Consider the following 16,571-nt stretch of genomic DNA (forward strand, 5'->3'; position numbering starts at 1 on the left):
TGTTTTATAAACTAATTATGTGTTAAATTTTGTCCACAATTTCATCCCTGACCTGTTTGCTGCATCCTTTGGTCTTTGGGTTTGTTCACTAATGTTCTCTCACAAACCTCTGAGGCTTTCACAGGACAGCTGGGTTTATAATGAGATTAAGTAACATACAGGTGGACTCTATTCACTAATTAGGCGACTTCTTAAGTGTTTTATGTAGGGACTTTAAATACCTATGCACACCCTCCTCCTTTTTCAAATTTTGTTTGTAAAGCAATGTGGAAACAATGTGCCAACTTCAAAATACCTGGCACTGATTTTTGCTGGTCATTAAAGTTCAATAAAACATATTTAGGATTGTGGTGGTAGCTAAACAGGTATTAAACATTTTTAAAAGCACTGTAGTTGTGATAGTGTTTCATTTGTTTATCTTTACCTCTGTTGCCTCCTGCAGGACACACAAACAAAAGATGGCAGCAAACATAATTCTGTCACATCCTGTCACTCTTCACCCCTTCATCTGAATTGTGCCTTCATCTGAGACGTGGGAGCGACACCCAAACACAACTCCATCTGGTCTCAGAGTTGACGCAACACATCTTAAGCTCAAGTTCTAATATTTAGGATTTCAGATCGCGAACGAGGAATGGTGGGCCCATTTCTTCCCCTTTTTTCTCCTCCCTTTTCTCTCTTTTTTTCCCCCTTTCTGTCGGCCTTCTTGCTGCTGCTGACAAAACTCATAGCGAGACGCCTCCCTTCAGGCGGCTCTCTGTATCAAAGTGTAGCTCCTCATCCTTCACAGGTCTGAAGCCATGGATGGATATGTTTTTAACAGGGGTCTGTCTGCGAGGCACTTTAGTCATCCTGAGCAGCGTAGAAAACAACAGAGTAATCCTAAGTGCTGAGGTGAGGATGAGAGGGAGACAAGGCCAACAGCTCTGTCCTGGTTGCTGAAGCTGCTGTTAACGCTGCCAGCTCTACGAGACAATTCATCCCCCAATCCTGTGTCCAGACAGCCCGTTTGAGCTTCAAAATAATGATCCGACCTGATAGCCTTACGGCAAGGCAACATTTCAGGGAAGGACAGGGGGAGGGACAGATGGATAAAGACAAGAAGGAGAGAAAAATGATGGAGGATGTCACTATGAGGGAGTCTGACTAATAAAGACCTGCTGTGTCTCTTAAACTGAAAAAAGTGACTAAAACCACACAAGTAGAAGCTTGCAGGATGTTGATTAAACAAGCCGCTGTAAGTAAGATACAGCCAACTCCCATATAATGCAGATCAGTCGCAAGAATAACAACACTACACATAAAGAAAGAAGAAGTCGATTTAACTGAATAATCTGACATGAACACCACTAACTCGCTCCACTTTTAAACCATGCCCTCCCTGTGACTGAGCATTGCTTACACTCTCCTGATTAATTGTGGTTTGAATAATGAGTCCAGGGGAGGATATTAATAGGGAATATTTTGTTCCACTGATAGAAGCTGCAAAAAAAGTCTTTTCCTATTCTGCTCAGACTTTCACATTGATTTAGCAAAACACACTGCGCCGCGGCTGCCAGCAGCAGAAACAGACCCGGCCCTGCGGCGACGGCAAGCCTGATTGTGTTCAGATAAGGACATGCTCAATTCCGCCTCGCACTATTTGCATTTTTTTCTTCTGGCTTCACGCAAATTGAAAGGTATGCAGATCAACACAGGCTTATGCGAGTGGGTCGTAATGAGTCGAAACAATGAAGTCTAACGCATTCTGTGTAAACCGTGGTGCCTGATTGGACTGTCAAGACTTCACAGAAAGCAAGGGAAAGGGGGAGGGGAGGGTAGAGCAGCAAAGGGGAGAGTGGATGCAAAAGGAAAAAAGTAATCAGCTATGAGTCAGGCAATCCTCTGCCAAAATATGCGGGGCTTTCATGTCATGTTCTGTTGTCTGAGGTTTGGCTCTTGTTCCTACTATCCATGGGGCCCAGGGAGCAGGCCCCCGGCTCTGAGTGGCTTGGCCTCGCCTTGCTACCTTGTGGGGAAAGATGAACGAGTGAAAAGGTCACTTTAGGTTGCGCAACGGAAAGAAGTGTACACCTAGGAAACCGTAGCACCAAATAAAACCTTGAGAAGGATCCAGCTGTAGGCATAGTCATTAATGCAAAGCCATATACAGTATGCTATTGTGCATAAATGTTACTTTTTATATGCAGTGCATTTCAAAAGATGTGCTGTTGTACAGAAAAACATCACCAATAGGAAACTGACATGTGCAAAACATTATTTGATACACAACTAGATAGTGTGTGTTTGGTTGATACGGACATGTGCTTTGGATCGGCTAATACAGGCCAAGTGTGATAAGAAACTATAATTTATGGTGCCTGTTTCTACTTAGAATAAACTTCATCAATCAAGCTCTGAAACACAAACCCAGTGTGAGTTCTCAGTAAGGCTTAAGTGGATCTGGTGGTTCATAAAGTGTAAAGGAGCAGTGCACTGATGAATGCATTCACAGTTAAACTGAACAATATCAGTCAAGTTTTTCACAGTTTAGAAATGTTACAAAAACTACAACGTATTTTATTGGCATTTTATGTGATAGATCAACTAACTATAAAAAAGATCTGAGTGTGAGCAAATAAAGCCCACTAGTGTGTAATTTAAGAACAGCTGTTCCCTGAAGCCCTTGGAGGTTTGTTCGAGAACATTAGTGAGTAATCAGCAACATGAAGACCGAGGAAGTTGTGGAAAGGTTCCACTGATATCCACAGTGGAAGAATACGTCTGTATGAGAACTATTAGGTGTGCACTCTATAAATCTGGCCTCTTATGGAAGAGTGGAGAGAAAATCGAATTGTTGAACGAAGGCCACAAAAATCCAGTAACCTGTGGAAGAAGATGCTCCAGTCAGCTGAGAACCACATTAAACATCCATCCATCCATTTTCTAACATCCTTGTCCCTAGTGAGGGCGGGAGGTGCTGGTGCCTATCTCCAGCTAACGTTTCGGGCGAGAGGCGGGATACCCAGGACCTTCTTGCTGCAAGGCAACAGTGCTGCCAACTGTGCAGTCCCACATTAAACATTTTAGCTGAGAAACAAAACACTGTTTCACAGAAACATTGCATATGAATCCTGAACGCATCAGTAAAACATGGTAGTAACAGCACTTTGCTGAGGATGAATTTTTCAAAAGGAACCAAGAAGATGGTAAAGAGTTCATGTGAACATGGTGGAGGTTAAAAGAAGAAGTCCTAAAAGAAATCTTCTTCACTCTAATGGTTCACCTTCCTGCAGGACAATGAGCATGAAGCCAAACAATATAATGGTTAGAGCAAAGCATAGCAATGTATTAAAAGAGTGGCCTAGTTAAAGTTCAAACTTAAATACAATTAAGATTGTGTGATAAGACTTGAAAATTGTTGTTCATTGAAACTCTTCAGAAAACTGGATGATGTCTTATTGTGTAGATATACTGTAGATATTGAAGCTGGTGCCCAAAAAGATTGACTAAAAACTCTGTTTAGAGTTGCTTACGACATTTTGATGTGTAACGAAGGAACTTGACGAATTGTAATGTTTACTGGTTTACTGTGTGTTGTATTTTATGACTTTGCATTCTTGTGTTTTTTATGATGTAAAACACTTTGAACTGTCTTGTTGCTGAAATGTGCTAAACAAATAAACTTGATTGATTGATTGATTGTTTGACCTTGCATGGACCCAGAGGGGCAGAACATAATGCAAAACAGTTTTATTTCTCAAAACTATGTTCCTTCCACTTTATAATTAAAAAAAATATATTCTTCTTTGTGTTAGACAATTACACACATTTAAAAAGATACATTGAGGTTTGCAGCAGTAAAATAATAAAATGCTAAAAAGTTCAAATGTTATGGACAATTTTGCAGAGCATTGTAGTTTAATAGAATTTTTTTTTAAATCCCTTGAGAGGACAGAGAAGCATTAAAAAGCACAAATGTGAGTAAACCGAAGTGTGTCATTTTTGAAAATCTAAAATAATTCACTTTCCAATCACTTATGCCTTTAACTACTTCAGGTTTTCCAAGACAGACGGACAGAAACACACAATCCAGAAATACCTTGAAATCCTCTGGAAGCAGCAGTTTGCTGGTCCTCAGAAAACTGAGAATATAGCGGAATATCTCGCCGTCCCGATCTATGAAGTAGTGCTGCTTCAAGCTGTCCAACACGATGGGCTCGGTGCCATTGAACAGGCGACTGATTCTGAAAATTGAAACAAACACGCACACACACACGCCGAGAGACAGCCGCACACACAAACACAACCACATAATGGAATGAGCCAGCTCCCTTCAAATGCATGAAACAATTACCCTCCATTTATTTTTCAATTTTATTAGCACTAAGCTTGAAATGCATTAGCATCACAGGTTGAAACAAGGGGCTTAAGGCACAGTTCCCCCATTCCAGACTTGTTTGAAGTGTCCCTTCTGCAGAGAGATTAAAACAACACACACACGCACACACACGTCTGCTGCGTGTACTTACAGAAATTAATAGTATGAATGTAGCATTACAGCTCTATTATTCCATCTGTCAGAGGGGTGCAAATGAATCAGAGGCAGGAAATGGGGAAGGGCCACATGCTAAAATGAGGGAAGCATGCGGAAAAAAAATATATTTTACTGTTACAGTTTAACTTTCTTATGAATTTAAATAGAATTTAGTAGCAGCACTCTACTGTATGCAAAGCGGCCTGACTTGCAATTTGGAAAATGTTTAACAAATCTGCCACTGGAAGAGAGAGATGACCCTAAAGCAAAAAGCAAAACAACAAATAACTAAATATGTTGAAAATGCATATGTTGTTGTAAATGTTGTAGAGCAGACATGCACACCCAATAAAAAACCTCAACAAAGCTACATTTCAGTGAATGACACTGACATTGCTCATACTGCAGTTTTTTTACATATTATAAATCATGATAATTAACAAGAAAACATTAGTTAGATTCAGACTTTTAAGCATTCACCTAAATATAGCCAACTTTGTTTTAGTAATTAGACACTTGTTGCTGTTCAGTATCTTGATTCCCCCCCTCCGTCCTTCAGTGTACTGCATGATTAAGACCTTATTTGATGTTGGCTACAGGGGCTCATCAAGGCAAAGAGTAGAAATTGTTATTATCTTTAAACTTTCATCACACAGTGCTGGCCCACGCCTCCAGATACCCATGGACAGATATTTATCCCCACCCCCTTGCCTTCATGCCGGTGTCCTGCAGGTCCAACTCTCACTTTAATAATCTAATCTAAACACCTCCACTTTATCTGTTTGCTCATTTGTAGTTGCTACATATCCTTATTTAACCGTTAACTGTAACTGTCTGCTTGGCGTGAATAAACAATGTGGACAATCTGCAGCACCAAACCACTTTTACAAATTCACTACACATTTGCAGCTCACTGACAAAGAGGTCTTGGGAGGCCACTGCGTTGCAATCGTTATCTGTTTATTTTTTGGTTTTTTTGAAGTAATCAGGGTTTAAATCATATCAACAGATTCCAGGCTGGCTGACAAACCGGTGGTGACAAGAGAAATCATAAAAGAAATGTACAAATTGGCCAGCCGATGCTTCCTTCAGTCCTGGAGTTAATAAACTTAGTTGGAGACACTTAAAATTAAAGTTGTTCCAGTCAGTCAGCCAATTTTTCTCTAGATTGACTCTGACGATTGAAATGTTGAATGCTGAGAAATCCTACTTTTTACATTTTCAACATATTTGGTTTGTAACTTGCAGATTGTACTTTCATTTGACTTCTTTAGGTTTAGTAAATATCAGAATAAGATTATGGTCAAATATTTTGATGCATAAATTCTGTCTTATCGAAGGACAAGCAGTAGATGTTTCTTCAGGGAAGAAAACTGAATTGTTCAAAATTGGCAGCTCAGACCTCAAAGAAAAAGGTTGATAAGTGCACCTCCACTAAAAAAAGAGAAGGAATGTCAGGATACCAAAAGCAGTCGTGTTTCCAACCACAAATTCACTTTATTGAATTTACAACCAGCTTGTGTCTTATGAATTCTTTTAGCTTGAGTGATCAAGTCAAACTAGCCGCCTCTGTTTTCTGTGTGAGAAAGCAAAGACGCTTCTCCCTCCCCTCCTGCCATTCTTCATCTTTTTCACTCTCTGTCTCTCTTTCTTTCTTTTTCTCTTTCTTTCCTTCCTTCTTCTTTTCTCGCACCCCGTCTCCATCCTCTCCCTTGCTTGCTTTCTCTCTGGAAATCGATGCAAAATGCTTTATAAAAAACCAATACTCATCTCCCTGTTTGGCCCGAGGTGTTCCTTTCTCATATGGTCTTGCAATTCTTCCAGCTAGAATTTCACCATACCCCTCCAGGCTAACTCTGTTTTTCATCTCCACTTTTTTTTTTTTTTTTTAAAAAGCAATTAAAATGCTGCCTGTTTTTCTTTTTCTTTCCCTTTCCACCACTCCCTCTTGTCTGTTGGTTCATTTTTTCCCTTTTTGTTAAATCCCTGAGTTGGAGGTGTGAGTAGAGGGGGGATGAACGGAGGGGATGTTATTAACAGGTAGGTGGTGAGAAAAGGGTGAGGGAGTGGTTATGTAGAAAAATTAAGAGATGAGATAAACAACAAAAAAAGAGCAGACAGATGAGCAGGGAGGGGTGGGCTAAGAGAGAAAAACAGAGTAGAACAAAGATTAGGAATGAAGGAGTGGTGAACTGAGACAAAAATGTAAAACTTAAATAAAAACAGAGTCAGAGAGAAGGAAGAAGCTGGGTGTTTGAGTTTAGCACATGGAGGGAACGCTTAAATCTCAGACAGCAACTCTAAATGGCAAATCGACTGAACTGATATCATGCATTTCCTGTCTTATTGACCACTGTAAGGAGAGAGAGCAGATCACCCTCTGATGTTGGGCTAATAAGACCTTGCCCTCGTTTCTGTTATGCTATAAGGAAGCTAAACCTCGAACGGTCACCTAATGGAGATAACTCACTATGGAGGAGCACAAACACACGGACAGATCTCTGAAAGTCAAATCGCTCTGACATCTGAAGGTTTCTAAAAGATGGAAACTAGAGAGCAGGAAGTGAAGGTGGCCCTGCCTGATTCTGAGTCATTCAGTCATTAAGGGACGGTTCTTCAAAAACAAGAACTTGAAATCAGATTTTAAAAAGTAGCTTTACTTTTTTAAAGCAGAATGGTTTACCCCTCTTCTCCACTATCCATTAATTCAAGTAGTAGTTAAAACTTTTCATCAAAAAGCTGACCAATTAAGGTTTACTAACCTATTCCTACTGCATAACCATGATATGACTGTATGTGTTACATAAACAGTCATCAGTCCTAAAGGCGCTGTTTTTAAGTTACTAAAGGGGAAAATATTCCTACCAAATGCCCAAATTAAAAAACTAACCAAAACATATACTACACAAGAAAGCGTTGGTCCAAAATAGCAGATTTTAAGAATATAAACTCTAAAACGTCCTTGAAGCTTATTGACAAATACAATGATGCCAAGAATTACTAAATTTGTATTTTACCAGAAACAAAATGTATTGATCACAATGTAAAGCTAGATATGAAAATATGTTTGAAGAACTGAAATGTATTTCCAACAAAGTACCTCAGTATGGTTAAATCATCTCAATTAAAATATTTGTTTTATTATTTTGCAATAATTAATGGTCATATTAAACATAATCAAATCAGATATAAAAAGTTGAAGCTTCATTCAAAGTCTAAATGCTTTTCCATTTTAAACATCAGAACAATCAACACTGACAACGACACGTTTTCTATGGTTAAAATCAGCTGATTCCTAATTCGTCCTTCGTTCAAATCTGATATTTACGACAATTAATCTGATATTTATCACAATTAAACAATTAAGGATGCTGAGTCTAACTGAGGCTGGTGTGAATCTTAGCTGGTTTGGTTTTCCACAACCACAGAGGCAACTCCTAGCCACAGTGCTACATCAGTGTAAATACTTCATCCATTAAATATTTGATCCTCTGTCAGTTTTATATTGAATTATAGATAAGGATCACAGCAAAGAGAGGTGCTTTACAACAAAAATCATATTTTTACAATCAAATCTAAACATAAACAGCTGTTTCTACTTTAGTATTTAAGGTAAACACATCAAAACGCCGCTACAAATCATCCTATGTAGAGACCAGTAAAACACACAACTATATGATTAGAAAATCACATTTGTTTTTAATAGACATTTAATATTTACTGAATGACTCTGTTGCTTTTACCTGTTGCTGTTTTGTTTAATATCTGTTTATTTATATATTTCTCTTTGGATAATATAATTTATGTCTATATGTATTTATTTAAATTTAATAAAACTGACAGATAACACCTGTAGCACTTGTATCCTCCACCAGAAGGCATAACTCAAGTATAGTTTTTGATTCAGCTGATTTTTAAGTATGTACTAACTTTGTTAAAAAGGTACAGGTTTTGGGATTACAGCATATAAATGATATGTTTAAGTAATGCGTTACGATCTTAAGAATAGAGTTTGATTTTGCATTTATGGGATTAGCTTATAGACTGTAAGCACATTTTGATACCCTGACTTTGATATCAAAATCAACGTTCATTTTAAATTTTTGTTGAAGCTGTTGTTTCTCACTGTTTTTGACACTTTACTAAATGAAAAACAATAGCAGCATTGAAGTTTTAGACATTGCAATCTTTACATTTTGATTGGTTGTTGCTTCTTATAATTTCGCCTCCAGTTCTTTCCTCTGCTCCAGCCTACAATTGGAGCCAAGGTGGCATCACTTTTTCGGTGCCAGAAAAGAACAAAGAGTTGGAGCTAAGCACAAGAACCAGTTTATCACAAGTGTTGTTTAGGTGGGAAAACTTCCAGAGTGTTCCTTGGACAATTTTCTTTAATTGTGGTGCATTGAAACACCTGAATGTTGTTAGATAACATTTCAGAGTAGAATACAACAAAATTACTGTTTTTTTTGTTTTTTTTTGCTTAAGCTTACATCAGCTGAAGAATCTCACTGTTAGTCAGGTCAATTGGTAGAGACTACAAATGTTTTCTTGATGTCTCGCTTTTGCCCACTAAAAACTTTACAGGAAAATAAAAATGTCCAGAACAGTTTCCATGTCTCAGGAACATTTCCCCTAATTTCTTCAGCTTCTGTTCGAGTGACGCTGAGGCTGTCCTCTGTGAGAGCTACACAGAGTGCACATCAATGTTTCATGACCCCTGTCCCTTAATATGGCCCACACAGAAGAAGATGAATATCCGCACATTAGTTACTAGACTAACTTTCTCTTGGCACGCTGCATTATTTAGGGGCCAATCTATTAAAAGTAATCAGCGACTTCAAAAGTCTTTTAGCCCCGCTCTCACTCGGTTGTCACGTTTTCAGCGCTCCGCCCGTGGTGCCCTGCTCGACCAAACGCGGCTCAGCGCGGCACACATGCTCATGCCAGTGTAATTGTTTTGCTTTCTGCTGTCAGCCATTATCCTAATTCACACAAAAGGGGCCCCTCCTTCCTCTGGCTTCAGTGGAAAGTGGAGCCCTGAGGGCAACTGTACGCTGAGGAGGCTGGGAGAGGGAGCGAAACAATGAGTGTATGCATATGTGCGTGTGTTTGTGTGTGTGATCCAGAGTGAGAAAGAAACAGCAAGAGACAGATAGAGGGAGTGAGAGAAAAGAAGGAAAGGAGCATGTGTGCAAAGAAGAGGAAGAGGAAAGAGCGCTCCAACCAACTTCCACTGATATCTAGTCTTTACTCCCACTGTAAAAGCACAGTGTGGATGCTCCGACTGGCTTTGTGCTGACTTTGAACTGTGCATGCATGTGTGTATGTGTGTGTGTGTCACCGCTTTAGTAACTTCTTTGTATGGTGTAAATTTACACCAGTGGAGAAGCACAGCAGCATAAACAATAAACTACCCACTGCATGAACCTGAAGTACAGCTGAAAGTGTGCGCAGGAAATCATCTTGATGAGAAAAAACACAACATTAAACTGCTGCCTGGGCAGAGACGTTGTCTTTCATTCTTTTTTTAAACTCATGTTATGTTGCAGTGGGATAAAAGAATAAGCTGTCAGGGATTTTCTGTCAGTTGACTTACTGAATATCATAATTTTATTACCAAGGGATTACACGGATGGTTTTCTTGTAGCCAATTTGGCAAATCCTCTGGTGCTTGTTTACCTTGGTCCACTGGGGACTCAGCTGATGCACAACTGAAGGCACTACAATGCAACAAATGACACTGTGCATTAGACGTAAACGCTGTAAAACGTAAGGGGAGACATTTCGAATCAGTGGAGGCTCCAGAGTTAGTTTAGTTTGCTTTCAGAGCTATGGATTGTGGAGTAACCGTTTCAGGATGGAGCTAATAATGAGATGAAATAGATTATTTCAACTAGTTCTTTCAAATCTGAATCATCCCAGCTAAAACCGTGAAGAGCCAGTATCAAACTGCTTTATTGGCAGCTGTGCCTAAAGAAAGCTATGTCCAGATGTGGGCCACTATAAAAAGTGGAGTGGGACACTAAAACCAAAAGCTAGAACAGAAGGTAAGAAGTTTTATTTGCTATCCCAGAACCTGAAATTTAAGCCTTTAGTCATTTTAGGATAATAGTCTGTATATTCATATTTTCAAAAACAAAGATAACCTTTTTCAATAATATGTTTGAATATGTTTGCTTAGTTCCTGGGGTACAAATTGTACAGCATTTTTAAATTATTGTATCTCTCCTTATCTCAAGTAAATATGTGATAGCATTTAAAGGTGGGGTCAGGAATGAGTGACATTAAAAACTGGCCTCTATGATGTCATAAAAATAAAGAATATTTATGTTAATAAAATAAATTAATTTTGCAACTCATCAAACCTTGTCCTTTCCTTCTTCTCTTAAATTTATGCGTAAAATATTATTATTATTATGTATACGAGATTGTCTGGCGGAAAACTTGGAGTTCAAAAAGTAAAAGTTTTCCTGCTAAACTTAATCTGTCATTTAATCCTGTGTTGCAGAAAACAGAAAGTAAGACAGGAGTTGGAGCACAGGCTAAAACATTATTAACTAAATCACTCGACAGTATTAAATTGTCCTGAGGCCAAGTCAGTGTTAAAGTACAGATAATAACAATAATAAAACCGATCATAAATCAGCAAAAGGTCAATATGTAGCATCCTCACGAGCCTGAGTTTATATTGAAATAAATTAATAAATAAAAATTTCAAAGACCGATACGTCTGACCTCAGAAGGCAGTTTGTTATTATTCAATGGGTTCTTGACTGAGACATATTAAGTTTAATAACAGTAAAAATAACAAAACCAATCTAACAACCATGAAATTAAATGTTTAAAAGCTCAGATTAGAGAGGAATTAAAATGTCTATACATTGCTTCACAAGTTTTGAAACAGGAGTGCACTGCTCAATTGGTCAGAAATGGACCCATAAATCAGCAAATAAAACACAGCAAAAAAATTATTTATTCAATAAATGATTCAAGAAAAAAAAACATCCACAATGTTCTATCTTTAATTTGATCAGCAAAAATATTTTACTCAGGGGCTCTTTCTAAAGTTTCATTTAAAAAATACATAAGCAAATGATTTGATTTATAGTTATGATGTTCAATATAGTTTTTTCCCCGTCAAAACGTCCCCCACTATTAAACTATTTGTATGCTATAATCCTTATTATGAACCAGAACAAAAAAACTCAGAGAAAATTGGTATCGGTCAGGAAAAACCCGATCAGTGCATCTCTGCTGTTAAACTGACTTCACTGTAGAAGTTACACAGCAGCTGAGCGACAGTGACGCTGGTTAAATAATTTTATATCCGGTTCCTCAATTAAAGAAACAATACCATCAGTTTATTCGATTTTAAATAAGTGCGTGTTTTCCATTGTTTGATTGAATTAAATGGGTTTGATAATTAGTAATCACTTGTTCATTTGTCAGTAGTTGTTAATGAGTTGCTGTTTTTAAAAAACCTAATTCACTGAACTTAGTCAATCAGGTAAAAAAAAGGGATAATAAATGCACCCTTCTTACCTGGAGTCTGGGTACTTGGTGAGGGTCGCAAGGCTGCTGGTGTACATGTGTCCTCCGACGTCGATGTGCACGGGGGCGTTCGCCTTGGTCAGCTGAGCCGGCAGAGGGATCCCCTGAGCGGCCAGGGGAGAGACCGGGGACCGGGTCAGAGACAGCCGTGACATGCTTCTTCCCTCCTGAAAGCAAGTGTAGAGAAAAGCCATGGGAACAAAGGTAAAGGAGGGGCGAAAAACACTACACAGTGAGCCTGTACAGAGAAGAAGAGGGTATATCCTTTCTGAATGCTATCAGATCACTTCCATGTCTGTCTGGTCGCATATTTAGCTTGGAAATTATTGCCACCGCTCTAATTAAGTATGTTTGCATCTTTTCATGCAGCACCGCGGGCTAGGATAGGAGGATGCTTATTAGAGAAGAGGGCTGAGAGAGAGATAGACAGATAGGAAGAGTGAGAGAGAGAAAGAGAGAGAGAGAAAAGGAGGGGTGTGGGTGATGCTAGGTGTCAGCCTCCAGGGGGATAAAATAAACTGCTGCTGCAATATTCTAATTAAAGGTCGCCTTATGTGTTAGACGTGATGCGCCAAGACGCACCAAGCACCAATCTGAGACGGAAGGGAGTAAAAGCGGGAGGAGTGCAGGGAAGTTAGGGGGTGCAACTTTACCTTAGCTACACACACACCACACACACACTCACCCAATGCACAAAACTCCAAGGTGATCGCTTCTCACGTGACTGCATTTATAGGGACCAAGCGCGTAAAAACGCACCAGATCGCAACAAAACGCACGGACAAGACTGGCAATGATCAGTTAGTTGATATGCTGTGAGTAAAACTCCGGAGAGGATTACACAACAACACATTAAAGACCAAACAAAAAAACCCTGACAGAATTCTGAGACGCCTGGTGTTTGGGAGTTTATTGTGGCATGACTGGCCAGAACAGTGAGCTGAAACTGATTAACTGATTAAATGCTTTGAAAATATTTTCAACCACGGCGAGTTTTGATTCTGGTAGTGGTTGAAGAGGAACAGGAGAGGTTGGATGAGAGGGTCTAGTGTCCAACCTGCGCGCAAATGGTTCACCAACACACCACTACGTGGCCACAAAATCCGTCCCTGCTGTCTGGAAAGCCTCATCACGATTTGCAGCATTTTAGCAACGAGTTGTTAAGTCATAAAAGGATGAGAGTTCCTGGCACGGTTGACTGTGATTTTAAATAACACAAAAACTTTATAAATATCTAAAATACGAAAGAAAACTTCAAGTAAACGTACAGAACTGATCAGTTTGCAGCTGCGCAGGAATCCAAATGATCCCTACGGCTCAGAAAGAGGCGCCACGGGGGGACTGGGTTGCATTTCAAATTCAAGGTCAAAAAAGGGGAAGAAAAACAAATTGGAGAAACATTAAAGTTTTTGCTCCTGTCACATGGGCCTGTCCCATCACCGGTATTTCTCTCTCTCTCTTTCTCTCTCCCTCTCTCTCTCTCTCTCTCTCTCTCTCTCTCTCTCTCTCTCTCTCTCTCTCTCTCTCTCTCAAATCCACCGCACCAGTCCGGTCAGTAAACCTACATCACGCATAAAGATTTGCATAAAGAACAAATGGAAAATTAGACCCATAATTCACCTTCTTGCCTTGCTAATCACACTCAATCAGCAGTCTTTTTTTTTTTTTACTTAAACTGCTTCTTCTAACCTACCAGCAGTCAATATGTGGCAGATCGCTCCACAAAACCACAGCAACAACTTTCAAAACTCGGATGTCTCATAATTTAGACATATTTTCTTGTCAAAAATGCCACCAGGAGGCTGAAAACATAAAGAGCTCGATAGGCACGAACATCACAAGCCTACGCTCTGCCTTTAATCTCCGAAATGCTCAATATGGCGTCTCATTGCTGCCCCACAATTAAAAGCCGAATATACACGTGAAATGTCCTGCTGCATTTTAAAACTCACACTCGTTCAGACAACACAAACAACAACAAAAAAAGACAAAAAACGCAGCTGCTGGCTCCTCACTCCCAGCAGCAGCCCCCATGCAGCTCAGCGCAGTCGCAAAGCTCGCACTTTGACTAAAAAAAAAAGTCTTGGATTCCGTAATATAATAGTCACCCTACCGTTTCAAACATTGTAGGGAGTCCAGATGAAATCCGTGCCGGCGGTCAGTCCCAGCTGTTAAAACCCCCGCAATCTTTCCTCCAAAAACTACACACGCATCCAGCTCCCCGCACCGAAACTGAGCTAACACGAATCTTTTTTCTTTTTTAAAAACCAAAATCCCGCAAAATAGTTTGGGTTTTTTCTCCTATCAGAGACGTTCAGATGTGGCCGAAGTCGACTGCTCTCAGAGGGGGGGAGTCTCTGTGGCTTTAAAGACTCTATTTGCAAGGCTGTCTCGACCTGTCCGCATGGAGCTGCTTTGTACCAAAGCGCACAGGAAGCGTCCTTACCTTGAACATAGATGAGATGATCTCCTTCCCCCCTTCTCCGCTCTTATTCGGATACGCGTAAAAAATGTGCGCTCTTGTTGGAATCCTGCTCCCGGTTTTTTTTTCTCCTTTTCCTGTCTCTTGTCTGTCTTTTTTCTTTGCCTAAATGAAAACTGCCCCTGTGGTTTGTTATGAGAGGAAAGAAAGCCAATAATCCTTCTCTAAATAACAGAGCGGAGCTAAAAAAGAAAATTCTCGCTCCGGGCTGCCCGAGCGCCTCTGGGCCGGGGATTAGGCTACAATTAGCTCAACTCCACTCTCTCGCCTGGGCAATTTTCTCAAGGAAGAGAACGTGATACCCCACTATTCCTCAAATTATGACTTCACAGATAGAAAAACTCTCTTTTTTTTTGTTGACGGAAAAAGTGGAGCGGCGTGAAGTTGAGATTTAGAGTGGGGGCAGGAATCCAAACAGTGAAGTGTCAGATTCAGATTTAGATTTAGCAGATTTTAATCATTGTCATTTCGTCTGATGTAATAGGTCCTCAGGCAGTCCAGCTAAAAGGAATACAGTTCCATCTCCAGTCTGAATGGAAAGTTTTAAACCACGCAAGCAGCCATAGTCCTTCACTCAGACAGCATATAACTTGTTGATAAAGTCTCAGGTTAAAAAATGTAAAAATGAAGTGATATCCTTGAGCCAATATCTTTCAGTGTCCCTTCTCTTCCCCCATTCACTCCTTCCTCCTCTCTCCCTCTCCTGCCTTAATGTCTGGAGTTGTAACGCCAAATTTCCTGCAGGCCATTAAAATCAAATGACGTTCATGGACATGCATGCATGCTGCTGCAGAAAGCGCCCTCACAACCTGCCTGCAGCCAAATGCGCCATTTCAATTATAGCGCAGGGCTTAGATGGAGATATCTGCACAGAACCCCCCTCCTCTTCAACTCCCTCCTCCTCCTCTCTCCCAAGTGAAAAACCAGGCAGCCTCCAGACTTTTTTTTTCTTATTTTTGGGAAAAGAAGATAGAGGCTGATTATTGTATTTTACCCAGCAAAGAGTGACATAAAGCGAGCGCAGAAATGAAGAACGAGAAAGAGTGGGTGAAGCAGGTGTTCGCACCTTAGGAAAGGATTATTTATTTATTTGCGTGTTTGTTTATTTGTGGGTAAATAACTGTGAATAATTGATGCAGCATTGAGCCCAGTAATTACCCTGTACCAGCTTCGTTCCAGAGGTGTCACGTTGGTTTCTTGATATTTGGCGCCAACCAGTGTAGAAACTTGTTACTGGTCCACAGGATCTACGCGGAGCAGTCAGAGCTTTAGTCTCTTCTGACCCTGAACAGGATTTTAGCGAGGACTCTTCAAGGCAGTACCTTCCTTGGACTCTAGAGTTGTGAAAACAATGAAGTGTTACCCAAAAATCTTGCCAGTTATTATCACTGTGAGTTATTTAATTTGTTAGATTTTTATACCAGGCAACATTTACACACAGAACTGCTAAACATTTATTCCCCTTAATGACTCAATTGTTGTCACAATTGTTTTTATTTTCAATATGTCACACCTAAATGTTTCAGACCACCAAACAAATTGTAGTCACATGACGTCAGAGCTAGTGACGTGGTTTTTGGGTTAATCTTTGACCTCCTGGATGAGTTGTTAATCAATTTCTGGTAGAATCCATAGTTCCGTCATCATTCACAGGAAGTTGTCCAAGTCCTGAAGCAGCAAGGCGTTTGCTTGGTTGGATGGTTGCAGTTATTATTACAAAAGTATTTTTGTCAGCAGTAGTTTTCACCTTGCAATACTCCCCTGGTTGTTGTTTGTGCCCATGTCTTTCCTTGTATTGAATCATAAAAAATAAAAAAATGACTTCCTCCTCCTTTATGCAGAAGTCCCTGCACGAACCTTCCCTTTTTGAACTTTAACTTTTTTAAAAACATGTTTTACTTTTTTGGACATTAAATTAAACAAACTCTCATGCTGTTCAAGCTCGCTGGAAACAAAAAGTTGTAAAAAGTATAATAAGTGCACTTTAAACATAAATAAATAAACACTGCAACTTGTTCATGC

General features: G+C 39.7%; 1 protein-coding gene across 2 annotated transcripts in view; it reads right to left on the minus strand.

Moving 5' to 3' along the window:
* Window positions 1-15,374, minus strand: part of kctd15b (potassium channel tetramerization domain containing 15b) — a 32,235-nt gene extending 16,861 nt beyond the window's left edge. Inside the window, exons 1-3 of one of the 2 annotated variants that reach the window (XM_028016128.1) lie at window positions 14,514-15,374; window positions 12,059-12,234; window positions 4,082-4,226 (exon numbers count right to left, since the gene is read on the minus strand). In XM_028016128.1, coding sequence (XP_027871929.1) covers window positions 4,082-4,226; window positions 12,059-12,234; window positions 14,514-14,522 — 330 coding nt within the window. In that variant the 5' untranslated portion in view covers window positions 14,523-15,374. The other variant, XM_028016127.1, reaches the window with a different exon arrangement.
* Window positions 15,375-16,571: the final 1,197 nt, after the last annotated feature.

This window comes from Xiphophorus couchianus, chromosome 4 (genome assembly GCF_001444195.1).
Source record: "Xiphophorus couchianus chromosome 4, X_couchianus-1.0, whole genome shotgun sequence".
NCBI classification, from domain to species: Eukaryota; Metazoa; Chordata; class Actinopteri; order Cyprinodontiformes; family Poeciliidae; genus Xiphophorus; species Xiphophorus couchianus.